This window comes from Podarcis erhardii (genome assembly GCF_964252035.2).
Source record: "Podarcis erhardii genome assembly, chromosome: 14".
Lineage (NCBI taxonomy): Eukaryota > Metazoa > Chordata > Lepidosauria > Squamata > Lacertidae > Podarcis > Podarcis erhardii.
In genome coordinates, this window is record NC_138503.1 from 54,403,168 (window position 1) to 54,429,630 (window position 26,463).

At 50.1% G+C, this 26,463-nt stretch overlaps 1 protein-coding gene and 1 long non-coding RNA gene across 7 annotated transcripts in view; one reads left to right on the forward strand and one right to left on the reverse strand.

The window, feature by feature from the left end:
• Positions 1 to 25,325, forward strand: SRL (sarcalumenin). Of its 3 annotated transcripts, XM_081839629.1 has the most exons (8): positions 1 to 181; positions 12,038 to 13,450; positions 17,134 to 17,232; positions 19,096 to 19,191; positions 20,274 to 20,309; positions 21,536 to 21,652; positions 23,579 to 23,812; positions 24,312 to 25,325. In XM_081839629.1, the coding sequence occupies exons 1-8, from the start codon at positions 118 to 120 to the stop codon at positions 25,121 to 25,123; spliced, it is 2,871 nt and encodes a 956-aa protein (XP_081695755.1). In that variant the 5' UTR covers positions 1 to 117; the 3' UTR covers positions 25,124 to 25,325. The 3 variants fall into 3 exon arrangements, with proteins under 3 accessions (XP_081695755.1, XP_081695754.1, XP_081695756.1); XM_081839628.1 differs by lacking the exon at positions 20,274 to 20,309; XM_081839630.1 differs by lacking the exon at positions 12,038 to 13,450 and having other exon boundaries at positions 9 to 181.
• Positions 1 to 26,463, reverse strand: part of LOC309329370 — a 43,893-nt gene that overhangs the window by 10,409 nt on the left and 7,021 nt on the right. The window contains exon 3 of one of the 4 annotated variants that reach the window (XR_014151089.1): positions 10,137 to 10,260. This is a non-coding gene — a long non-coding RNA (uncharacterized lncRNA). Of the gene's footprint in view, positions 1 to 9,620; positions 10,273 to 26,463 lie in introns of those variants that run through there. The other 3 variants (XR_014151090.1, XR_014151091.1, XR_014151092.1) reach the window with 3 other exon arrangements.

Genomic DNA, 26,463 nt, shown 5'->3' on the forward strand with positions numbered 1-26,463 from the left:
CAGCTCCAGGCACCATCTGTGCAGGCCCCTCTGCAGCCCAGCCGGCTAGCTGCCTGCTCCACAGCCTCCGCGGCAGAGACAGAGGGGTGGAAGGAGAGGCAGTTCCAGGCCACCACCATGCATGGATTGAGGCTCTTCTGCTGCTGCGTGGCCCCGATCCTGCTCCTTGGGGCACGGGCAGGTAAGAGGCTTGTCCTACCCCCTCCCGGGTCTCCCTCCTGCACCCCTGGCCTCCGCTCTGCCCTCCCCCCCTTGTAATGGGCCACAGCTTGGTGGCACAGAATCTCTGGGCTGTGGGTGGCCCTGGCAGCGTTAGGCAGGGGCCGGGTGGGTGTGCAGGAGGATGTGGGTGCCTTTCAGCCTGTCCCCCTGGGAGCCAGCCAGGCATGCTGTCTCTGGAGAGGGAGGGTTGGGGGGGGCAAAGCTGGCAGGCCTCCTTCACCACCCCCTGCCAGTGCCCAAGGAGCCACCTGAGGACAGCTGCAGTGTGGACTTGCTGCTGGACCACCTGGCCTGCACTGGTGGAAAGAGAAGGTGACTGGCTGGCTTCTCTCTGCACCAGAGTAGAAGGTTGGCTCTGGGGCGGGCATCCTGCCACTGCTGTGCTGTGCCCTCGTGGTGCTTTCAGCTGCCCCCCTCTTTTGGGGACCTGTCGGTGGAGAGAGTGTGTGCCCGCCTGCCAGCGTTCCCCTTGGTTGCCCTTGAGTTAATTTGGTCTCTCAGGCTGGACGCTATATGCCCAGCTGCCACAGGATGGCTAAGTATGGAAACAGGCGTGTAACTGGACCCCCCCAAGCCCCCTCCCTGCCATGGCCAGCTCAGCTGCTGCCTCCTCGCACTGTCACGGAGGAGCCAGGGCTGCGGATTTGCCTCCTTTTAAGGACATCCTTTGTCATTCTCAAGAACAAAAGGGACTAGTGGGGGGCTGGGGATCCCCCTCCCCTCCCACTTTCTGTGGGGCGCGGGGTGCCCTTGCTATGGCTCTGCTGGACCTTGTAGAACACACACACACAAACACGTTGAGCCCCCAAATTGCACCTGGTTTGGAATCTGCTCTGGAGCTTGATGGTGACCCTCTCTTTGCCCCCTGGCAAAGGTTCCTGCTATCTTGTGGGCTCTGGAAGTGGGCAAAGGGCACACAGAGCTTCCTGGTGACCCTGGTGTCTGCATCTGAGCCAAGACCTGAGCTGATGCTCACCTGCAGCTGGAGCCCAGGTGGAGCAGAGAAGCAAGTCCAGGCACCCATGAGGACCAGCTCTTTCAGTCTCCCCCTGGGCTTTCTGTATCCCAGATGATTCTCCCCTCGGTATCTTGGGGTGTGCCATCAGGTCACACTGGCTGAGCCCATTTTGCCCTTGTCTGTATATTGAAAACAGCTTTCAGGGCTGAGTCCTGAGTGTCCCTGGCTTGGGGGCCTGTTGAGGGGCTGGGGACTGGCAGGAAGGCTGGCAGGGCCTCTTCCCAGGCCAGTGAAATGCTCTTGAGAGGCCCTGTCTTGCTCCCAGGAATACCCTTGGGGGGCGGAGATGGCCTTCTGGGTTGGCATCCTGGCTTTAGAATGCCCTTCTGTATGGAACTGGCTTGCCCTGCACAGGAGTGCCATTTTTTTGGGTGTCCCATGAAGACCTCCCTGTTTGCTTGGTGTTTTGGATAGTAGACGGGTGTTTTCGGAACCATGCTTATCCTGTCTTTAGCTTTCAGGGTTGGTTTTTGTCTTGCTGTATTTCGTTATGCTTTATTGTTGGCTTGAAATTGTATTTATATGCTGTGTGTATTGATTTTATTCACACTTTGTTCAGAGCCCTAGAATTGTTTGATGAGAGGCACTTAAGGAATGTTTTCAAGGAATAAACGCCTGTGGCCCTCCAGCTGCAGGGATGGAGGTGGGGGGGCTGCCCTACCTGAGCTACCTGCATTACCTGGCCTGGCGCTTCTGCAGACAGTGGGGAGGTGAGAGGGGATGAAATGGAGATGAAGGGCCAAAGCTGCCTTCTCTCCTGGTGCAATTGGGGGTGGGCTCCTGGGCTTCCTCCTCCAGCCAACAGCAGCCTCGCTTTCCCCAGTGAGTACCCAGGTGGTCCTGCTCCGTGCCTGACCCCCCTGGCAAGCCAGCCAGCCAGCCAGCCTTGCCTTTAGCTTGAGTCTGATGGAGCGGAGTCCCAGGTTTGCACCATTCTCTGTTCCTAGTTGTTGTGTTTTGAGTTTCCCTTCTGAGGAAGTGTTGTGCATCGTTTGTGGAGTATTGAGAGGAGATGGGCCTGAGGTGCCGCTTGGCTCTGCCGCTTCCCAGTTCCTCTGGTGCTGAGGCAGGAAGGGCAGCAAAGACTTTGCTCTCTCCCTTGGTTCTGGCAAAACGCTCCCTGCCTGTATCTCAGAGGCTGCTGTGACTTTCAGGTTCTTGGAGGGTCTTTGTCAGCAGTTCCATCCTCCTCCGCCTCGCTGTATCCACTCTCCCTGTTGACTCAAGGTCCTTTCTGGTCGTGTTTGACTTCATTTTCTGCTGGGAGGTCACATTCCTGGCCAAATGCAGCCCACCTGTGGTGGCAGTTGTTGGGCTGAGACTCCCACCAGCCCTGGCCAGAGAAGATGATGGAAGCCCAGCAGTGTCTGGAGGGATTCCTCACTCATCTCTGCCTCTGAGCTTGTTCTTTCCCACCTTCTTGCAGAAGAAGATGGCTTCTTCCATCGCCTGCCAACTTCTCTGCCCTTTTCAGCTACTCAATTGGGTTTTACCTTCACCCAGGTGCATGGGCATAGCCAGGCGGGGGGGCAGAACCGAAGTGATTGGTCAGTTAGTTTAGTATTTCTATTGTTTCCTTGATCTAGGGGGGTAGCTGCCCCCCCGCCCCTTGGCTAGGCCCAAGCCCAGGTGTTGGCTGACTCATCCAGCTGAGATCTGAAGCCCTTCCCTTCATTTTATTCCCACCTCTTGCTTAAAACAGAAACAGCTGGATTTACCTTTATGGAATAATCTCAGATCCTGTAGCAATGCACACGTTACTAAGAGTTGGGATGTTTGCTGCGTCACTAGGCTCAGCCACGGCCCACAAGCTCTAAGACTTGAGTGCAGCCCAGGAAAGATGGTGCTCTCTTTCTGCCTTTTGAGAAAGCCATGATGCCTCTGGGCTGCAAAGGCAGAGCCCTCCCCCATAACAGTCATGGAGCTGCTTATATTTGGGAAGGTCTTGGCTGTTGCACCCCTAATTCAAAATGCCTCTTGCAATGGAAGTGACCCTCCCTTCCCTTCTGCCTTCTCTTTGGAGAACTTTCGAGGCCTAATACCAACTTGCACTTCTGACCATTGATTTCCTTGCATAGTAACTCGGAAGCCCAATGAGGTCTCAAAAGGAAAGGAGGGGTAAGGGGGCCTGACTGGAAGGCAGTTGGAAATTGAAGTGGGAGGTGCATTTGTGATGCAGCCCAAGTCCAGGAACCTCCTGTGTTGCAGACAAGTTTGCAGCTGGCTGCCCCCCTCACCCTCAAGCTGCAGAGAGGATGTCTGCAGAGACCAGTCAATGGAACCTGAGCAGCCCAGCAGGCGCAAGGGAGCTATATTTATCCCGCCTGGGGTTACCCAGCCACAGCCAGTAATAAGCACTGGGGCCTTGGCATGGCTGCGAAGAAATCCAGGGCTCCCAGGTTTCTTTTACTGAGGTTTAGAGGCCGCACTGCAGGTGCTCAGACAAGCCTGCCGAGTCTGCGGGAGGGAGAGCCAGGCAGGGCCCTAGAGAGAGACTGGGCAGTGGAGAGCCTGGACCCTTGTCCGCTCTCTGCTGCTGCTTGTGCAGGAGCTCTTTTCCACAGCATCTGTCGTTCCCTCCCTCCCTTCCTCCCGTCCCCTTGCTGGGATGGTCCAACAGTTTCCACTTAGGAGAAACAGGAGCTGTGTGACTTCATCATGAGCGCCTCGGTGTGGATTGCAGCTCCTCTTGTACGAAACAGAAGAAGCAAGTTTCTAACTTGGGTGCTTCTCCATGCCCTTCCTCTTCATATTCTGAACCACAGGGAATGAGTGAATGTAAACAGACTTGATCGTTGCAGGATTTGGGGTTGGTAAGAACTGCTTTTTGGGTGTGTGCATGGAACAAACAAAGCGCCCCCCCCCCCTTTGCCATTGATGTATCCAAGCAAGGAAGGTGGGGTCTGTGTGCAAGAATTGGGGCACTTTCTGGTACTACCTTTGTCTAGCAACCAGAGTACTTTTGGAGGGTGAGGCCTGTAAGGCAAAAATCAAGAGAGCTGGACTTACTAGTGCAACACATACTAACAGGATTCTGGGTAGCTGGCAATGAGAATGTGCGAACATCAGCCAGTGATCAAAGCCAGCAGCTGTGATCCCAAAGTCCCAGGAGAACAGGAGGCAGGATTTCCGCCAGGCGGCTCCTGCTTCCCCATTCTGCATGCATCTCTTTTGCATCAGGAAGTTACTGGCCGGTGGCATCCTGGCCAACCAGTGTGTTCCCAGTGTTCTTATCTACAAGGAAAACTAAACAGGATCCCCCAGAGTTTCACTTCAAGCAATGGTTCTGCCACTGTCCATCAGCCAGCAGGCTGCATCTGGCAGAGCTGAGCTGGCTTTCCAGAGAGGAAAGTGCCACCCCCCCAAACTGCAACTTGCACTGAAATACAGTATCCCCTTTTATTTCCTTCTAACTTATGAGTATTTTACACTGCTCCCAAGCAAGGGACGTTGCTGGATTTGGAGGTTCAGCTTGTGGCGGCCACCAAGAGTGCTTTTGGGAGGGTGAGGTCATTCTTCCAGACATTTGGCCCATTTCCCTCTATTCCAGAGTCAGGGAGACAAAGGCTCAGCCTCCTGGAGGAACTGAACTTTGCCCTTTCCTCACGCAAGGATCAGGTTTGCCTTGTGTCTCTTCCATCCCCAGCAACAGCTACAGGGCAGAATACACAACCCAAGGTCACCACCAGCTTCACTGGAACCTGAGAACACTTCTTTTTAATTTGTTCTTTAGAAAACAATAAAAGGTTTCAAATACAGTGGTGCCTCGCAAGACGAAAAGAATCCGTTCCGCGAGTCTCTTCGTCTAGCGGTTTTTTCGTCTTGTGAAGCAAGCCCATTAGCGGCTTAGCGGCTTAGCGGCTTAGCGGATAAGCGGTTAGAAAAAGGGGGGGAAAGGGGGAAAAACTCGGAAAAACTCGCAAGACATTTTCGTCTTGCGAAGCAAGCCCATAGGAAAATTCGTCTTGCGAAGCACCTCCAAAATGGAAAACTCTTTCGTCTAGCGAGTTTTTCGTCTTGCGAGGCATTCATCTTGTGGGGCACCACTGTATTATAAGCCAAGGAGACGTATGTGCCAATGCAATAAGTGGTACTTTCAACCTTTCTCTTCTACAGCATGAAAGAGTCTGCTTTTTTTAGGGGCCATTGCCTCTTCTCTGCCCCCCTTACAATAGCTGTAGACGTGCATATAATGGGGACATTCGTTCCTTTCCTGCAGCAATACTCCAGCTGAGATAGTCATGTGGCATTTCCTTCTTGCATTGGCTTACAAATCACCCAGCGGGCCCTTTCCCTGCATATTTTCATTTTAAGATTGCCCACAGTTAGCACAGAAAAGTGAGCATCATAGAAGTAATCACTAATAGGCTTTTTTTGGGGGGGGGGGTTGCATGCTTTCACAAGGTCCCTAAATTTGCACACACCATCTGCAACGCAAACCTCTCTGTTTAGTGGAGGAGCTATGCGACTTCATTTACTTTTGGAATATGAGACCATTGTGGGAACTTCATTAAAGGTGTCCTTCATTGCACTAATAGGGCCGACTGTGCCCTATTCTACAGATATATCCCCAATGTCCACTCCTCTTTCTCTCTCTCTGTATGTGTCTCTCTTTCTCCTCCTCTCTCTGCACCTTCTCTTAAATATTTCACCCAAAATCTCCAGTATTTAGCAGCTTACAGCAGCAAGGCCATCAAACAGTTATTAAAAAGGTGAGGTACTTCTTAAAAGAATTAAATCACAGAATTGTAGAGTTGGAAGGGACCCTGAGGATCACGTAGTCCACCCTCCTGCAATGCAGGAATATGCAGCTGTCCCAAGTGGGGATCAAATATCTTGGGTTTCAAAACAACCTCACATTTTGCCTGTGCCCAGGGGTAAGTCTTGGCGACCTGCCTGCCCCTTTGGAGGCCTAACTGCTCACCAAAGGATGTGCCAGCAGTGCAGCAGCCGCAGCCCAGAGAAGGGGTGTGTATTGCGTCTGTTCTCTCCTGGTAACTTTCTCCAGGCAAGGAAAACGCCTTTCTTGCTTGGGCAGCCAGCTGGGCATTTAACCAGGTGTGCAGTCCATCCACTCTTCAAAGCGGCAGCCATTCTGGAGGACTGAAGAAAACAGGAGCGATACCAGGTTTAGAGCTGGGCTATTTTCAGAGGCTAGGAGGAACCAGGGTGGGAGCCAGGAATCTTTTCTCTTTGCCAGGCAACAGTGCAGATCTATGCTGCTCCAAAGTTTGCACCTTTGGTTCGGGACTTGCGGAATCCAGCATTACATTCCTTGGCCTCCCGCCACTCTGCATTTGGCCACTAGAGGGTGCCTCTTGGCTGCTGCAGTTTCGCAGAAGTCGGCAGGACCAGGGTCTTTTTAACCTGGGACATTGCTGAATGCCCGTGGGCTACGTGTGAATGCTGAAAGGGAAAGCAAAAGCACGTGCATCCCAGGCAGGTTTACACACACTGGTTCACTATTGTTCTGAACAAGACCAGCTATTCCCACTCCCTTCGCCTGGCAGTAAAGGACCATGAGGTGCTGAGAGCCATCTTCAAATATCTTGTCCCGTGAAAGATGGAGCAAGCTTGCTTCCTGCTGCTCCAGAGAGGAGGAACCAAATAGATGAATTCAACTTGCAAGGAAGGGCATTCCGAGTAAATATTAGGAAGAGCTTTATCAGGGGAAGAAGTGCTGGACAATGGAGTAGATTCCCTCAGAGGTTGGATGGCCATCTGATATGGATGCTTTAGCTGAATTTCCTAAATTGAAGGGGGTTGGACTAGATGACCCTTGGGGTCCCTTCTGACTCTACAAGTCTATGGTTCTATTATCTTGGAGAGGGAAAAGGGGGGGGGGGCTTGCAATGGCTGGCTGGTGGGCACCGAGTGCAGAGCAGAGTCCTGTCTCTTCAGTTCTCTGCAAGTGCCTCTGGGGTTGCTCTGTTCTGTTGTCCAAACCAAAACAGAAGGGTAGGAGTCCTGACCCAGAGGCTGAGTAGCTGCAGGCCTTGCCATGTTGGGACCCCCAACCAGCCAGCAACTCCAGGGGAAGGACCCCTGGGGGTCCTGGCTGCTCCTGGGGTGGCGGCTAGTGTCCCTCTTCTTGCGTGGCAGCTGGCTTCTCATCAGGGGGGCCCAAAGCTCTGGGTTCCAGCACACATTTCAAGTCAGCCTAAAACTTGCCAGACTTGCATGGTGACTATTGCAGAGCAAAGCAGAGCTCTCTGCCAGCCAACCATGCTCCACGTGCCCAGCGGCCTCACCACTTCTCTGGAGGGATGGGGCTTCCAGCATTCCCAGGGCCTCTTGCCAGAGGCAGGGTGGGAAGAGGGCCAGAGGTTTGGCTCAGAGCCTGTCAGGTGCTGGGAGTGCCCAGAAGGCAAGGGATTTCCACCTCCGCAGGCATGGAGGGAGTACGGGTTCTCTGAGAAAATGGAGGACGAGGAGGAAGGGTAACAGCCAGGCCCAGCAGGCAGGAATCACACAGGGAAGAGCAGACACCACTTTTTGGGGCTGTCAAAACAGCAACAAGGACAGGTGGGAAACTCCCTTTTGCTTCCCCATCACAGGTGGGCCTTTGACCTTGTGAGGGTGATGGGCTGACTGCAGAGGGAGCACTGTGCTCAGATGAAGGGCGCCCAAGGACCCTCCCAGGGGCCAGGTTGGCTGCTGGTCCTGACAGGAGGGGAGCAGTGGCCAGAGCAGAGTTATCCAGAAGCACCACAGAGGGCAGCTGGTGGTTGGGGGAGCAGAGGACCTCCTGGAGGGGCAGTTGCTGGTGGGACAAGAGCCTTGGCCATCCTGCTCTATTATGGGGCAAACGTCACACATTATTTCTAGCTTGCTGTGGAGGGCTGGCATCCTCTTCTCTGCCCTCTTTGTTCATCGTAGCCCTGCCTTGTGTGGCCATTAGGTGGGCACCCCTCTTCCTCTCCCACCACAGCTCTGTTGGGGATAGTCGGTTACAACGCCTGGAAAAAGTTTGGTCTCTAGGCTGAGCCACTGTTTCATTAGTTTTTAGATGTATGCTGATAAAGAGGGCCAGATTAATGCCATCATGTCAGAGAGAGCCTGTGGAGGGCTGTGGCTTGCTCTTGGGGGGTTCTGTTTGGGCAAACCCTGGAGTCATGTGCCTGCAGCCGAAATCTTTGCATGAGGTGTCTAGGTAGCTGCCTGCCGGCTGACAGGACGTCACTCTCTGGTTCACCTGGCTGCTGCTCTGCCTGTTGCCGTTTGGTGGGATTGGTACGTGTGTCTGAGGCTTGACCCTGGACATCTTTGCTTCCTAGGCCACAGAGACATTTTGTTGCTCGCGACTTCGCCACCCAGAAGGCTCCGTCACCACTTCCTCCTGCAGGGTCCTGGGCTGGAATCTGCCCTGCCACAGCAGACTCGGCATTCTTGACGTGCTCTCGGCGGCTCTCGGCGTCCTCGGATCCCTTAGTGCGGCACGCATACAGTACTGTATGGCATGTCCAAGAGGCATCCCAGGGTGTCAGCTTACAACAGGCTTGTGCGATGCATTGGAGGGGCTCCTGCCCCCACCTGCCACCCACCCAGCCTGCCACCGCCTCTGCCCCTCACCCACAGGGAAAGGAATGAGGCCTCTCTCCTACATCCAAAGTCCTGCTGGGCTCCTCTCCATGGAGACACTTCCAAGACCTTTCTCTGTGTGTGCATTTGTGTTGTGGGGGCGACGGGGAGGCAGGGGCAGGAGCCATGAAGGGAGTTTCTGTGGTTTGTAGCGGCAGCGGCAGCGGCAGCACCCCCCACCCAGTTGCCGGTGGTATTTTTAGCCGATGAGGGAGGCTGCTTGGGTGTTAAGCCCATAACCTTCAGCCCGTTTTGCTGCAGAGCAAACACCCCTTAACTATCTGCAGGTCAGCAGAATTCAGTGCTCGATATAGTTGGAGGCCTCCAGTTTGGGGCCAGCGAGGGCAAGGAGGGTTCTTTATATAAGGCTGTGAAGGTCACAGGAAGTGAGGGGCCAGGAGCTCCCACCTGAGTTCCAGCCCCCCAAGGGAGCTCCTCAGGTCTTTCACCACTGAGGTCTCCACAGGGAACCAACCACTAAGGTTCTGCCCTTTGTTTAGTTCCAAAACACCCCAGCCCACCTGTCTCTGGGCAAATGCCCCTGGTCTCTTCATGTACAGGCCTGAGCCCCATGGCTTCCCCTGCAATCATCCCCACAACCTCTTCCTGGGCAAAGCTTTGGTGGGCGGGGGGGGGGGAGGAGGAGAAAGAGGAGGAACCCCAGGCCAAGCGACCCTTCCTGGGAAGAACCATGGACCTATGATGGTCAGAGGGCATCCCTTTCGCATTTGGGCACACACTGAAGCAGCCAAGGTCTCTCTTTCTAATAAGCAAAAGCAAAGCATTGTCATTATGTTTACACCGTGGTGTTGTGTGCCTTTTATATTCTAATATAAGAGAGCCAGGCCTCTCCAAGGCAGGCAGGGAGGCAGCCTTCTGCCTTGGAGGTTTTTGAGCAGAGGTTGGATGGCCATCTGCCGTGGATGCTTGAGTTGAGATTCCTGCATTGCAGGGGGTTGGACTTGGGGTTCCTTCCAACTTTTCCATTCGATGATTCCAAAGCCTTTCAAAGAAGCTGGCCAATGCTTGGGGCCTGGGGCCTTCCCCCAGGTGACAGGGGTGGGTGGCCTTCAGCTACATACCCTGCACAAAGGAAAAGCTTTGCATGGGCAAATGGAACCTGCCCCCTGCCACCCGGTGCGGAGGGAGAATTATCCCTCTAACTTGCTGCTGTTTTCAATGGAGGTCTGCTGAATTTCAGGCATCCATTTCAGGTCAATAAGAAATGGTGGTGGGTGGGAGGCTCATGAAGAGCACAAGTGACCCCTTCTCTCTCCCCCACACAACTCCTGGGATACTGGCCAGATTCACTCACCACTTTCCCTGGCGCAGGGACCCTGAGTGGAGAAGAGGGAAGTAGACTAAGTCAAAGCAGCTGGATAGTTGAGGCCTGTTATGGATGGCATAAGGGCTGTGTTCCGAATTCGGCTCATGTTTTCCTGCAATGGCAACTGAGACACAAGGAAATGATTGGCTAACCTGAACTACTGGATCACACTGCTTACTAGGGAGGCCGCCCCAGTGTCTGGGGGCAACTGCCATTAGCAGCATAGGAAACTGCCCTGTACTTTGGTCCACACTGATTCCCTGTCTGTGGCTCACCAGGATGTCCACCAGCCCAGCTAGAGATGCCGGGGATAGAAACCGGAGCAGGTGACTCCCTTGTTGCAGTAGCTCCACTGGCTCCCGGTCTCTTTCCTGGCACAAGCTAACAAGGGTGGTTATGCGGCTTAAATCCAGGTTACCTCAAATGACCCCGCCCAGGCTCTGAGATCTTCAGGAGGGTGCTCTTCTCTTGCTCCTGCTAACCTCCCAGGCACACTTGGTGGGGAAGCAGGAGAGGGCCTTCTCGGTGGTAGCTGCTCCCAGTTAACTTTTGAACTCCCTCCCTGGAGAAGCCAGGCTGGCTTCCTCATGTCTTTCTGTTGGCAGGTGAAGACTGTTTTATTTCAACAGGTTTTTGGGAACTGACTAAGGTTTTTAGAAGAAAGGGCTTTTAATGGTGCTGTATTTTCCTATCTGCATTTTAGAAGATTTCCTTTCTATATTATTTTAATTCTATTTGAGTTTAATTACTTTTAACAATTATCTTTTCCATGTTTTTAGCTTTTTGTATTTTGTTGGTGCTGTTTTAATTGGTGTAAGCTGCCTTGAGTCCCGGATTTGGGGGAAAGGAATAATAATAATAATAATAATAATAATAATAATAATAATAATAATAGGGCTCTTCTGTATTTGGGCTGTGCTCTGTGGAGTGGGAGTGAGAAGGAAGATGAAATACCAGTAAAGAAGAACTTTCATTGCCAGCATTTGCATCCAGACATGTGAAACATCCCACAAGGCTCAGGAGATTTTGTGAGTCAGTTCCCGTTTTCAGCTCTGCCTGCGCTGTTTGGAGAGAGCCCTGCCTCTCTCTGATGTACCCCTGCCAGCATGTTCAAACCACAGAGACTGATCTGGGTTCACACAGAGAGAGGCAGGTGGGTTTGGACTCCTTAACTGTAAACTAGCTACTTTGGAAGGATCCGTGCCATCACATCAACACAAACGTGAGGCTGGCAAAGGAGGCAATTGACCCCCATGGCCTCTGTCTCCTTTTCTGTCCAGCTTTCCTTAGCCCCCAACAGATGGAAAAGGGGAGCAGGAAACCTCTGGAGCACAGAAGATGAACTTTGAGAGGAAACACAAAGTGTTTGGTGATTCCTAGCCTTACATGGTACTTTGGGATATTCTAAAACCTTCAAAAGGTATTTAAAGGCAGCTGCTTTCTCCCTCCCAAGCTGCTCCTCTCCTTCCTTGGCTCTTCTCCTTCTGCACTTGTAGCCTAGGAAGGCAGGAAGCCCAGCAGAGAGAGAGGGCCAGCCGGCCGGCCAGGACTTAGGCTTGCTCAGGGTTTGCCTGTGTGTAACCCAAGCTATATTCCCTCCAACCAGCATCAGTTTGCACCCAGTTTATTGATAGGAGCAAAAAAAGCAAGCTGGATTCCAAGCCTGGTAGTTGGGACAGGGTTAAGAATGTATTTATAAAAGCCTCCTCAAAATGCGCATCAGTTTCAACATCCCTTTAATAGGAAAGGGAACAGCCTGGCTCTGCCTGCGCCTTTATGCAGAGCCACATGTGCAAATCGTGTGCCCCGAGTGAACCACGCAGGCCGTTTTGAGGAGGGAGGCAGGCTGAGCACAGATCAAACTGACTGACCATGTTCTGACTATTTAGAACTGCAAGTCTCTGCCCCGGATGGCACAGAAGACTCTGCCACCTTTGCCGAAGGAGGCTTGTTGCCCGGAGACCCAAGCCTGGCAGAGAAGGAGAAGCTGCTCTATGGAGACTCTGCTGCTGCTGCTGCCACCGCTGCCATCCCACCTGGGACAGGAATTCCCTTCCGGCCCTTAGACAGCCAGGAGGAAGCCAGCACAGGTGTGGAAGGAAGCCCTCGTGCTGATGGCTCCACTGAGGCAGCTGCTGAACAGGACACCAGCTCCTTGGAAGATGAGGGTCTGAAAGAAAAGGAAGCCCCTGTTGCTGAACCACAGAATGCCCCCGACAAAGGGCATGACACGGATGGGCAAAGGGAAGCACCTGAGAAATATCTCGCCGTCAACAAGGAGGATGTTTTGGCTGGAGAGGAGGCTGAAGAGAGTGAGCAGGCCCAGTCAGAGGGAGTTGCCAAAGATGCTGCCCCAGGCAGAAGTGGGGCCCCCTCCCAGAGCCTCCTTCAGCCCCCTGTCAAGACCAGAGAGGAGCCGTCCTCTGCTCAGGAGGACAATATCACTGCTGACTTGGGCAGTGAAGATGGAGCTACCTCTGTGGAAAGACACTTTGGTGATGGCTCCCCTGCAGTGAGCACCTTGGGGGCACCAGGCAGGGCGCCACAGGAGCCCCACATGTTAGAGGGGCAAGAAGAGTCTGAGGAAGAAGAGGACACCAGCCCCCGTGAGGAAGAAGCAGAGGAGGAGACAGCGGATGGTCCTGGGCAGCTTGATGCAGAGGAGGAGAAGGAGGGAGAAGAAGGGGCTACAGTGGCCAGGGAGGGGGATACCAGCCTACAAGAAGGAGAAGGTTCTGATGAAGATGAGTCTGAGGAAAGAGAAGATTCTGAGGAAGATGAGGCTGAGGAAGAAGACAATTCTGAGGAAGAGGCGGCTGAGGAAGAAGACAGCTCTGAGGAAGATGAGGCTGAGGAAGAAGACAATTCTCAGGAAGATGCAGCTGAGGAAGAAGGCCCTCAGTCACAGGAAGATGACAGCACAGTGGAAGCGACAGAAGAGGGTGCTACTGCCTTGGCAGGAGAAGAAGCCATGGCCCATGGAATAGGAGGAGGAGGAGAAGAGGGTCCTGCCCCATCAGAGAGAGAGGGGAGAGCAGAGGAGGGGGAAGAGGGGACTTCCCCAGGGAAAGGCATGGGTGAAGTGGAGCCAGGAGATCCCAGCCTGACATCTGACCCTGAGGTTGACACCCACCTCCAGCATCAAGAGCGAGGCCCCAGTGAAGCAGAAGCAATGCCCACTCCTCCCAGCAATGAAGACACCCTTGGTGGTCACGAGGAGGCATCCTCTGAGCAAGCCCAGCCAGCCCCGCCTGCCACTAGCCCAGCACCTCACAGCAACCCTCCAGCTACTTCCACCGCTGGTCAGTTCACCTGGAGAGGCTCCAGCCCTCTTTGTGCCATATTGTAGGGCTAAATAAAATAGCTCCCATACACAATATTCCCAACAGACCTACCCTGGCTGTCAAGCCACCCCCTTTGCCCCCTACCCCAGTGCCTTTGCTCACCAGCCCAGGACAGTGAAGGGGTGGGAGTGAGGAGAGAAGCAGCTGCCCAAGAAGCTTCAGAGAAGGGTTTGGGTCGAAAGGCATTCTGCATGTTTAAGTGCAGATCTAAAGAAAGCAAGGGTGGTGGGCCTCTGTCCCTCTAGGTGTTCTCACTGTCTTGCTATGTGCTTCTACATTTTTCTTCCCTTCTGTTGGATGCAAAATCTACAGTGCCTTTTTTGCTAGTTTAAAGCCTCAGCTGTATGGGGTAGGTTACCAAGTGGTCCTGTATGGGTTGTGGTCTAGAGGCAACCAGTTCAGCATTTCTGCAGAAAATACCGTATTTTTCCGTATATAAAACAATATTTCCCCCCAAATTTTTAATGTTTAAAATTGGGGGTCTTCTTATACATGGAATGTTTAGAATATTAATTTCTTAATTTGGGAAAAATACGGTAATACAAAACCAGTTCAAGTTTGCTATAATGATGCAAAAATCCAAGATCTCTATTATGTCAAATGGTCTGTGGGTTTTTTTAATTCAGCAAAGCAGCAACATGAATAATAATTTTTATATAACAATAATAATAAAATGAAACATGCAAACAAGATGCTGTACAATAATGGTTGACAGACTTGAAGTCTTGAAGTCTAAGGATAATTTTAATTCTCTGGCATGTTGCCTGAAGGCCTGTCACTTGGAGGGAGGGGGTTCCTGAACTCAAAGGGATTTTCTCCAGCGTATTGACAAATAAGCTAAATAAATTCACCACGTTGATTTTAAATCCACACAATGTTTTCCCCCCAACTGCACAAAGAAAGCCCTCCCCCGCCCCCCGCAGCTTCAACCAGTAAGGTTTTGAAAAACCCTCTAGAGGCAATTAATTGCTGGCATGACTGTCAGGAGGGGGTGTTCCTTGGAATAAATTCCATGCCAGGAATGTTCATCTGATCACCTGCCATTGAGGGAGGGGGCAGGAAGCGAGAAGGAGCTTCCCTTTGTTAATGCTGCTCTTGAACACACAGCTGATGCCAAAGTGTAACCAGAGCTGTATCCAGTGGCTATTTGGGGACCAGAAAAGTCTTCTCTGCAGCTATCGGCTGCCTTGTGGGGTAGGCTGGGCTCAGCTCCCAGCTGGCACCACAGACCTGCGCCGCGGGGCCTATTCAGTCAGGCCCAGCAACGAGGCAGGGCTCCAGTGACTCCCAGTGACATGGGAAGGAATTGGTTCAGGAGCGGAGGAGGAACTGGGACAGGCATTTTGGACCACAGAGGCATGATGGGAGGATGAGACAAAAGGGAATCTAGTCTGCAGCCACACAACTGGGTGGCAAACGTTGTGGGCTGTTTATTAACATGTGACTGGCTGCATTATTATACTTCATGAAAGTTATATTCCACCCAGCATCTGAAAATTATGGATGCTGCCAGTTCTCTGACCATGTGGCCAAACACACTTTGTCAGGGTGGCACCAGGAAGGACCCCTTCAAGAAGCCTCTCACTGTCTAGGGGAGCCCCTCTGGAGGTGGAGTGTGAATTGCATCAGAGAAAGTGCATGGGCTTCCTGCCCTGTAGCTGTATTTTTCTTCATATGTATGGCTTTTTCATAATACATTACCATAAAAAACAAGCCAATCTAAATGAAAACAAAGCATTAAAAAGAAAAAGAAAGTACAAAGTTCTTCCCCAAAAGTAGAGCTTAACTCAGTGCTATTTTTCTAGAAAAAGAGGTGCCAAAACTCACCATGAACTCCTCCTTTGTTCTCTTATAATGTTAATGGTGCCCACCTGAGAGGTGCTAGAATTGAGTTCCAATGAGTTCCAGGGCGGGGGTGGGGGGGCGGGGGGAGCCCTGGCTTTACTCTTGGCTTTCACAGAAAGGGGTGGACCCTCCCAGTTCTTAGCTGGGAGCATCGCTTTCTTCTCCAGTCTCCCACCCTGGGAGATCTTCCCTTCTCTGATTACTATCACCTTCATGTGTGTATAATCCCAATAGTGGCCCAGAGTAGAGGACAGCGAGAGAGGGGGGGGGGAGGGAAATAAAATAATAATAGAAAATAATAATAGATTAAAATCATAATAATAAAAAGAAGAAGAAAGGACTAAAAAGGATATCCAGCTGTTCTTCCTTCTGCAGCTAAGCAATGTTTTCCCAGACTTCAGACCCAAATGTCTCAAATTCATTCATTTTCCTTTCCACACAAAAAGTCTAAAAGTAGATCTCTAATTAGTTGTCTTTGTTTACCCAAGAGTCTCTCCACTGTGATCATATGTTAAAATAATATTTTTTGGTTATTTACTTATTATATATTCATTAATTTACACCCAGTTCCGTATCTTCTAATTCTATTTGCTATTTTCCATCCCAAAACAAAAACAAAAACATTCCATTTCCACTTCTTTCTTTCTTTTTCCAAGAGAAGCGCCAGAGGCTTGGCAGCTTTTTACTCTGAATTCACTCCAAATTGTGCACAGAATCATTTCTCTCTCAATTCTATCTCTGCCAGCTCAGGATGTCTCTTGATCTCTTCATCCATGGCTTCATTCCACTCCTCCAACATCATAACTTTGCCATTTGGCTGTTTCATTCCTCTAGACACCTGTGTGAATGATTTATCCATTTCATAATCTGCTGCCTCCAACTTTACCATTTCCCTCTCCTGTTCTGGCAATCCTTAATCGAAATCATTGTCCAAAGCTTCTGTGTTTTCTTTAATTCCATTTTCTATGTCATCCTTCTCTGGTCCATTTTCATTTACCATTTCAACAAACTCAGCTCTGATCTCTTTTAATTGTTCATCCAGTAATTGTTGTAAGATGCCAACAGTCAACAGAGTTAATGCATCGCCATCCTGAATATTCTTGGTCTTTTTAATAGCTCAGTCTTCACCGTAAGATCTTCACTGTCTCTACCTTAAGGGCTTCAGTCTCCCATCTTCACAGCATTCCTTATTGAGCCACATTCTTTTCCCACAGTGGCATAGAAAATTTATTTTTAATTTGAAGTCAGCACTTTCATTGAGAAAACAAGGGGCATGCTTAGAAGTGCGGCCCAGATGCTAAGTGTTAGGTGGGAGACCTGCTATGCCGTCTTCTGAAATTCCCTGTTAGGCTCTCAAGTGATGAAGTTATTTTGCATTTTATAATATAAAACCTCAATCGACAGGAGTGTCAACTTGGTATTAAAATGGTCTCTGTTCCAGTGTATCAACAAGTTCATTTGGAAAGGCCCCGAAAGTGTTGCATGGCATACTGTCAGAGGTTATTCCTGTCTTGAGAGACCCCCTCGCCTTGCCCATCATTGTGAAGTCAGGATGCAGCAGCATCTAAATTTAGAAGATTGCCCTCCGGCAGCTGCCAGCCCCTTAGCTCCACTTGGGAGGCAGGGTTGGGGGCGGGGAAGGAATGCCTGCACAAGGGAAACCTCACTGCGTGCCAAAGGCCTGGATGAGCACCATGGAAAGCCTCTTCCTTTCCCCTTTGGGAGCTGGGACTGAGCCCTCCTCCTCCTGGATACCTTCCCTGCAGGCCGTGATTCTGTCTCTGCTCTTTCTGCAGAAGAGGCGGAGGATGCCGGGGAGTCTGCCAGGAGGGACCGCACCCACATTGAAAGCACCTTGAAGCTGAAGGAAGAGAAGCCTGCAGATGACTATTCAGGTAGCAGTGGAAGGGGACAGGTTGGTGGTGGGGAGGGGGAGGATGCAAAGATGTGCTGGGAGAGATGGGCGCACACCCTGTGTGTGGCACATCTGCAAAGTAGCCCATGCTGCCTGACAGGGCCCCAAGCTCTTTCTCCAGAGAGGGCCCTGAGGCCCAGTCCATTCTGTTTTCCTACAGCACCCTCTCATATTGCATAGGACCACATATCTGTGCCTCCAGGATCTCATCACTGACCATTAGGCGTCTGCTTCCCCTGAGCCTTATTCCTGGGCTTGCTCCCTACCCAGAAGCTCTTGCAGCATCACCAGCTCTCAAACTTTCCCTCTTCCAGCTTCTTGAAGGGGCCTGAGACCTCTTCTAGTGTCCTCTGGAAGAAGGACCAGCAGGCCATAGCAAGGAATGATGATACAGACGCACTTAGGATGCTGCCTTCTACTGAGTCAGGCACTGTGGTCCATCAGGCTCCATAATGTCATCTCTGACTGGCAGCAGCTCTCAAGGTTTTCCGATGAGGGGACAGAAGGATCACTTTAGGTTCTCTTGATTTTTCGTTTTTCCAGTCATTATTTTGGTTCTCTGCACTTTTTCTGCAGCAATTTTTGAATTAAATGTTTGAATTAGAATTTGTCAGATTTTTAGTACGAATTTATCCCAATGAACCCATTTTTGTGCAGTTTTGACTACCATGCACCTTTTTGCAAGCAGCCTCTCCTAATATATGCTTTTGTGTGTGTCCTTTTTCATTAATATTTTAATCTTCATACACACTTTCCGCATATATAATGCATTTTTGTAAACATTGCTTGATTGGAGAACCTTATTAAAAAAAAATCGGGTATGTGCAAATTTTGAAGGACAGCTATGTTTTGGTTTGCACATGGTTTCGGAAAGTGTTTATCTAATAGACCTGCTTTTAAATGCAATCTGAAACAAATTTATCTTCCATTCCTAACCTGGATATAGCAGGGACTGAACCTTCGCAGTCTTCCACAACAACCCTTCTCCAAGTGCACAAACACAGAAACACACACACACGGAATAAACTGATTGATTTGCCTCCTTCTGGCAGGTGCAGGAGAGTGGGAGCTGGTGGCCCTCCATTCATGGTTTCTCTGGCTCTCCTGCCCTTGCTACTCCTCACCACTGGGTGTCCTCCTCTGCAAGGGAAACCCCATTTTCAGAGCCCTCCTGGCTGGATCAGCAGTGCCATCCCCATCAGAAGAGAGCAGGGGAAGGAGCCCTCGGCTGGAGGCTCCCCTTTAAACCCCACCGCATGATGTGGGTCAGCTTTTCTTTCTGAGGCTAGAGCATCTTGCAAACATGGACTGCAGAGGTCAGATTCCTTGGAGGCATGTACCCAGCCTGCCAAAGGGGAACCCAAAACTGGTGAGCTGCAGAGGCGTCCGTGTGTTCTCTTGTTTCTCTGAAGATGAATGCCAGGTGCTCCTCTGCAGAGTGAGGAAACTGCCCCATAGGATCTGGGAAGCCCCTGGAGGGAGAGCAAAGGAGGTGGAGATGGGGGAAGAAGAGCAAAGGTGTTGCCAAGTGGCACCACTTATTTCTCCTGCCAGAAGGACCACCCCAACAGCCCTGCGCACCAAAAGGAGCAGCCTCTTCCTATTTCAAGAAAACGTAAAATCCTCTCACACCTTCTTTGCAATGTTGTTGGTAAAACATGCGTGTGTAACAGGGGAAAGGCCAACTGGGAGAGCCGCCTGCCTCATATGCCTGCACATTTAGCTTCCGACTGCCACTGGCCACTTCACTGACCCGGCACTGGGTGCAAGGGGTTGTGGTGGTGGACAGGCCGGTCTGGTTTCTGCTTTGATGTGTTCCTCTTGGCCTCTTCTCTCATTGCAGGCACACTGCAGCGGCTGAGGAAGATCTACCACACTTCTATCAAGCCCTTGGAGCAATCTTACAAGTATAACGAACTACGGCAGCATGAAATCACAGGTGAGGGTTGTGTTCAGGGCACCACTTTTATGTATTGATGGGCTGCCATGTTTCATGGCCAATCTTGTGAGGTAGGAGGGAAGTGGAGAGGCAGAACATTCAGCCCAAAGGGGTTTCATCTTGCACTGCAGCATTTTAGAAGGCCGTGGTGCTGCTGGAATCAGAAGTAGAAACTTACTAGCAGGACCTACAACAAAATGTTGCAGTGTGGAATGCTCCTGTTCTGGACATGCCCCCTTCTGGATACTTCATTCTATTCCCCCTTCCACAGCATTCTGTAACCACTGAGCACCTTCTCAGTAGGGTGTTCCCCCCACCATTTAGTGTCCGTTCCCCCTAAAATTCCTTTCTCCTTTTGCCAGCCTCGGGTTTCTCCAGGACAGCCGATACATCTCTGGTCTGTGGACTGTGCTGGTCTTTCCATTCTCAATGTACTTTAAGCCCATGTGAAAAAGGCTAAGGAGAGCAGATGCCCTTTCAAAATCTCCTTTCTTGTAACCCGGACCAACGGATTCAAGTTACAAGAACGGAGATTTCAGCTAAACACTAGGAAGAACTTTCTGGCAGTAAGAGCTGTTCAACAGTAGAACAGACTCCCTGGGAAGGTGGGATCTCTTTCCTTGAAGGCTTTTAAGCAGAGGTTGGGTGACCATCTGCCAGGGATACTTTAGTTGTGATTCTTGCATTGTGAGAGGTTGGATTAGAGGTTGGGGGTATCCAACCTCTATGATTCTGTGAAATCCATCAGACTGCAGAGGGGCTGAATATGCAAAGAAGCCCCTAGCTGATGATCCTCCCAACAAAACTGGGATAGGATTTGCATGTTAATCCCTGTGGAAAAGAGGTCTTTGATGCATGAGCTCCTTCTTGTGTTACTGTGTGGATCATGAATCATGATTCCAGCCTCTTTCATAGGGCGGGGGGAAAGATCCGTTGGCGCTGCATCCTTCCTCGGAGAATGCCAATGCCCATCTTCAATTCTTGATTGACACCAGCCTAACCAAGCATCCCTTTTCCTTGAGCCTTTCCCTACTCACGTTGCCTTTTCTCTCCCCCTGGCCCTGTCCTCTCCTGCCTAACAGCTTACCCTGGACGCACCTTGGGCTCCTCAGCCACAGGTGGGTATGGCTTCCTGTCACTTGCATGTGAGCACGGCTCCTCTCAGGCAGCCTCTCTCTGCTGAGCAAGGAAGTGTCACAAGACATCTCCCCCACCTCCTTGCTGCGCCTAGCAGCCCCTCTTGCTGGACCAGAAGGAAAACGCACCCCTTGTGCCTCTTTGGTTGCCTAAGTTGGCTTCTGCACCATCACCAGCAGACCACCTACGTGCCTGGCTGAGCTAAACAGGCTATTGTTAAATAACAAACAGCAGCATTAAATCTGCACGTACAGAAACCAAGTAAATACCAATGCAAACTTAATATGAAATATACATACTTTTGTTTAGAGAGAAAAGGGAGAGAGAGATACAAGGGGAGATGGAAAGGAGTACACAATGTTATCACAGTGTTTCTAGTGATATTTGTGGCTCAGCATCCTCCTATATTTTGTTGCGCCAATGCATAATGAAAGGGTTCTCTCTCTCTCTCTCTCTATATATATATCCACTTGCCTGCCTTCCCTCTTACAAGGTCCATCAACTTTACAATTAAAACATTCTTTTGTAATCCAATCATTAAGTGTCTGTGGGGTATGTGTGTTTATTTTCTCCGATAACTAATTGTCAGATCAGAAATATGTTACTATTTCTCTATTACATGATCTCTTTTATATCCCAGAAGCCTCCTGCAATGCTCTCAATGCTACTTAATACAACTGCCCAGCAGGATTTTATCCTCCAGCATGGCCAAAATATGTGCGTAAGAGCAGCATGTGCAGCTTTACATCTCCAGCACATGTAGACCTGATTTAATCTATCCAGAGTAAGATACCAACTGAAAATGTTCATTTCAAAAATCTTAATGTAACTGAAGGGCCCTGCCATGGCCACAGCAGGGGCTTGGGCAACCCTGGAGAGGACTGGCATGGCTAAGAGTTCCCATCTGCTAGGACTGCTCCTGCTTTTGGAGACTGTGGAGGGTGATGGCAGGTGAGCAGCTTGTGTGTGCACTGTGATGCCTCACCCTACCCACTCTGTGTAGGTTGTGATGCCTTCATCCCTGGCTTGCACTGATTGCCCCAAGGAATGGCTGTTTAGGCTGGGCATTGTTCCTGTGAGCTTGGGGGCATGGGTCCAGGTAGTTATTTAAGAGGTGACTGGAAACTTTTCAAGGGCACACCTGAGCTTTTCCTGCTTAAGGAGAAACAAAAAATCACCCTGTGGTATTATTGCTTTCCCCTTGCAGATGGAGAGATCACTTCCAAGCCGATGGTGCTATTCCTGGGACCATGGAGTGTTGGCAAATCCACCATGATAAACTACCTCCTGGGCCTGGATAACACTCCCTACCAGCTCTACACAGGTAGCACCTCTGCAGTCTTAGGCACCTGTATAACCTGTCCCTTTCTCAAAACAAAATAAAAAAATTCCTTCCAGTAGCACCTTAAAGACCAACTGAGTTAGTTCTAGGTATGAGCTTTCGTGTGCATGCACACTTCTTCAGATACACTGAAACAGAAGTCACCGGACCTTATATAGAAAGGTCCGGTGACTTCTGTTTCAGTGTATCTGAAGAAGTGTGCATGCACACGAAAGCTCATACCTAGAACTAACTCAGTTGGTCTTTAAGGTGCTACTGGAAGGAATTTTTTTATTTTGTTTTGACCATGGCAGACCAACACGGCTACCTATCTGTAACTGTCCCTTTCTGCTAGGGATGGAAGGAGCTGTCCAATTCTGTTCTCTCAGTTTCTAATTTTCTCAATCTTGAATCCAGTTCTCCACATTTTGCAGCAATATGGGAATTTCTTCTTGAAAATTCATCAGCATTTTAGTGCAAATTTCTCCTAATTAACACATTTTATATGCAGTTTTGACAAATGTTCACATTTTTACAAGCAATTTCCCCTGCTCTAATGCATTTTTGTATGTCATTTTCACTAAAGTTGTCTTTGTTAGGCACTTTCTCATATATAACAGGTTTTTATAGACATGATTTGGTTGTAGAGGTGAATCACAAAACTTGGATAAGTGCACATTTCAGAGGATAGCTGTGTTTGTTATCATATTGTTTCGTAAAGTGTGAATTTGATAGATTTGGCTTTATACATCTACTGAATTGAATTTCTCCTCCACCCTACAGCATAGGGGTTGTTAAAATCTCTGTAGCTAGTGTCAGAAGGGACCTTTTCGTGGTCAGGGTCCAGCAAAATGAGCTCCCTGGTATGCCCAGGCCTCATATGCAGAAAAAAGTCTCTGCCTTGGCCAAGCCAGGTATGAGAGAGAGAGAGAGAGAGAGGGAGGGAGGGAGGGAGGGAGGGAGGGAGGGAGGGGAGAAGAAAAAGAAGAAGAAGAAGAAGAAGAAGAAGAAGAAGAAGAAGAAGAAGAAGAAGAAGAAGAAGAAGAAGAAGCAGCAGCAGCAACAGTTTGTGCTAGCTGTGCTTCAAGCTCCAGCTTTTCCAGCTCAGCCCCATTGCCTCTCTGGAGTGCACCCTGCTTAGCAGGTCAGGCTAGGCCAGGAGACTCCCCATCGGGCTGGCTTCCCTCCTCAGGTGGTTGCCTGACTGCAAGAACCACAGTTGGCAAGCACAAGGGAACTTGCAATTTTCTGCCTTCCCTGCATGGAGCCAATTAGTTTGAGCAAGAGTGACCTTTTCAGTGTTCTCTCCTCCCCACCTCCTACCACCCTCTGGGGCTGGCTTCCTTTCTCTCTGATTCCCAATGAGCAAAGCTTTCTATTTAAATGAAATTTCTAAGCAAGATGAAACAAGCTCAGCAGTTTGGGGTTTCCTTTTCTGCATACGATGCTGAACAGCTTGGACCTGGTGGCAAAATGCTTCTAAGCACAGCTCTAGAAACTGCAGGAAAAATGTGGTCTCCAGAGTGGAGTCGGTTGCCTGAGCTGTACTCTCTTCCTTTGTGTCAGCAGAATGAGTGGTAGTGTTATAGCTACCCAGGTTTCTGCCAAACAGAGCAGGGAATTGCCCTCTTCCTTGAGTGTGGCAGAAGTTGGGACAATGAATACTGATTTGATAATCATTTAACATCTTCAAGAAACTATTTATTTTAAGCCATCGGGATGTATTCTGAAGTCACGGTCATCAGCCAGGAGCAAGGAATGAAACCATTTGTCTGCTTAGCATAAGCACTGATAAGAGAGTTTTGGAAGGGACAATAGGGTTGTTTTCCTCTGCTGTGAACTTGTTGGGCTTTGAGGGAGCTGAGATTTTAACTGTTTTTTTTGCCAGATGTGTGAGTGTGGCCTTTGTTTTGCTTTCTCCTTGAACAGGAGCTGAACCCACCACCTCAGAGTTCACCGTCATCATGCATGGCCCCAAGCTCAAGACCATTGAAGGCATTGTGATGGCTGCGGACAGCACACGCTCTTTCTCACCTCTTGAGAAATTTGGTCAGAACTTTCTGGAGAAGCTGATAGGGATCGAGGTCCCTCATAAGCTCTTGGAAAGGGTTACCTTTGTGGATACGCCGGGGATCATTGAAAACCGGAAGCAGCAGGAACGAGGTAAAGCCCTATTATGCCTTAATGTTCAGAGGGTCTTTAGGTGTTTCGATTTGAGTTTTTGGTCAACTACAAAATTCATATAGCATTGTCAATAGTCAAATGAGATATCAATATTTTTCACGTTATTAGCATTTACTGCAGTATGTACTGTACATCAGTTCGACTTCACAGTTTGGCCAAGCTTTTGAATTGCATCCCTCCCCTTTTGAACTTTGCTTTCTCCATTCCACTCTAACTATCCACTCAAGGGATAACAGCAAATAGGATGGGGTTCTTCATGCAGGGCAGCTATACCTGCAGTCTTCCAGATGTTTCTGAACTACAGCTCCCATCATCCCTGACCACTGGTCACCCCAGGTGCTGCGGTTGGTGGGAGCTGGAGCCCAGGAACATCCCTGCCTTAGTGAAGCATGGGTTTCCAAAGATGTATCACTAAGGGTTCTGGGCAATCACTGTCATGTTCCTGGACTCTAATTTGATGTTCCTCTTCCCCTTACAGGCTACCCTTTCAATGACGTCTGCCAGTGGTTCATTGACAGAGCTGACCTCATCTTTGTAGTTTTTGACCCCACAAAGCTGGATGTGGGGCTAGAGCTGGAGATGCTTTTCCGCCAGCTAAAGGGACGGGAATCTCAGATTAGGATAATTCTGAACAAAGCTGACAGCCTGGCTACACAAGAGCTCATGCGAGTCTACGGAGCCTTGTTCTGGAGCTTGGCTCCACTGATCAACGTCACTGAGCCCCCCAGAGTCTATGTCAGCTCCTTCTGGCCCCTGGATTACGAGCCCGACACCCACAGAGAACTCTTCTTGAAAGAGGAGATTTCACTCCTTGAAGACCTGAACCAAGTGATTGAAAACAGGCTGGAGAACAAGATTGCTTTTATCCGCCAACATGCCATCCGTGTCCGCATCCATGCACTCTTAGTTGATCGCTACTTGCAGACCTACAAGGACAAAATGACCTTCTTCAGCGATGGAGAGCTCGTGTTCAAGGACATTGTGGAGGATCCAGACAAGTTTTACATCTTTAAAACAATCCTGGCCAAGACCAATGTCAGCAAGTTCGACCTCCCTAATCGTGAAGCTTACAAGGACTTCTTTGGGATCAACCCTATCAACTCCTTTAAGCTTCTTGCTCAGCAGTGTTCCTACATGGGAGGCTGTTTCCTGGAGAAGATTGAGAGGGCTATAACCCATGAGCTGCCAGAGCTCTTGGGGAGTATTGGCCTGGGGAAGAAACCCAGCGTCCTCTCCTGCGACACAACTGGCTGTGGCGAGACTCCAAAGAACCGTTACAAGAAACATTAGTAATCTGTTCAGTGTAACCACTCCTGTGTTCCTGTTGGTGAATGAGCTTATGTCTTATCTGTCCAAGAAGCCAAGGTCTGTTAACCCTTTGAGTGCCACACCGGCAAGAGCTAATATGCAATGAGGACTTGGAGTCACTGGCATCAGTGGCAGGGAAGTTGGGTGAGCCTACAGAAGAGAATAAAACACTGTGAATTCCTGATTTTTATTATCTAACCTGTTATTCTAAGTAGGAGGCCATGTATCGAGCTGAAAGCCCAATGGAGGGGCCATTTCTTCTGAGGCAGTCATAGGCCCTTGCATGTACTGAGCAAGCAGGGAGGAGGAAGGAAGGATGAGAGTACTGAGGGCGAAAAGAGGCTGGTCTCCTGACATTAGGAGAAGCACAGGCATGGCCCTCCCTTGCACGCAATCTGTATGTAGTTTTCCAGCTCCCTCTGCTGCACTTGGGATTGAGGACCACAGAATTCATCGCCACATGTATAACCAGCATTCTGCTTGAGACTCACAGCAGGCCACCATCTCTAACTCTTCATCAGCAAGCCCCACTTCAGCTGCATCTGAGCATTCCCCCTGTAATGCGTTCAGTGCCCCTACTGCCCCATAACTGAAAGATTACAGACTGCTGTTCCTCTGGATTCTGCCTGGTCCAAAAGAAGGCAGCTTCCTACTCTCTTGGAAACCTGGTTCAGAAACAGAAATCCTCCAGCACACATCAGAATCCAAGCGGCTCCTGCAGAGGCCATTTGAAGCCTGGCCTTTGGGGAGTCTCGTTTGCAGTGGAGGCTACTTTGTATGTGTGTACATGGACACAGAAACCTGCTGCTACAAGCTTAAAATTGTGAGTCTTAGCACTTCACTCGCTAGGACTTGGCATGGTGATGGGGCTGGTATCTGAGACCCAGGATTGCCAGGCATCTCCTGGCCCTTTAGCGTCCTCTTGCTGCTGCTGCTGCTGCTGCCGCCGCCGCTGCCCTTACCCTTCCAGATTTCTCACTGTGGGTTAAAAACTGGCTAGACTTTGCTTATCTTTTCTCTTTTATAGCTTCCCAGTTGTTCATTTGCCTCCCTGCACCTCAACATCAATTTTTTGTGGTTAGCTGCAAATGGTTATTTCTTAAGTTAGAACAAAGCTCAGCTTTCTTGTATGTGAAATAGGAGAAGCAGTCCTTTAGGTAGCACAGCTGATGGCAGTGCTGAGCGCAAACTGGAGACATGAGGTTAGTGAGTGGTAAGCAGAGATGTCCAGGCCTTACACCCTGATGATAATATTCTCTGAGTGTGAAGGGGGCCTGCAGCAATTATGACATCCAGCCAGTTATCAGCACTGAGATAACATG

Excerpts from the sequence above, each read along its gene's own strand:
- SRL (XM_081839629.1), top strand. The coding sequence starts at position 118 with ATGCATGGATTGAGGCTCTTCTGCTGCTGCGTGGCCCCGATCCTGCTC. Across the intron at positions 13,451-17,133 it reads TCCAGCTACTTCCACCGCTG|AAGAGGCGGAGGATGCCGGG; the intron begins GTCAGTTCACCT and ends CTCTTTCTGCAG. Across the intron at positions 17,233-19,095 it reads GCCTGCAGATGACTATTCAG|GCACACTGCAGCGGCTGAGG; the intron begins GTAGCAGTGGAA and ends CTCTCATTGCAG.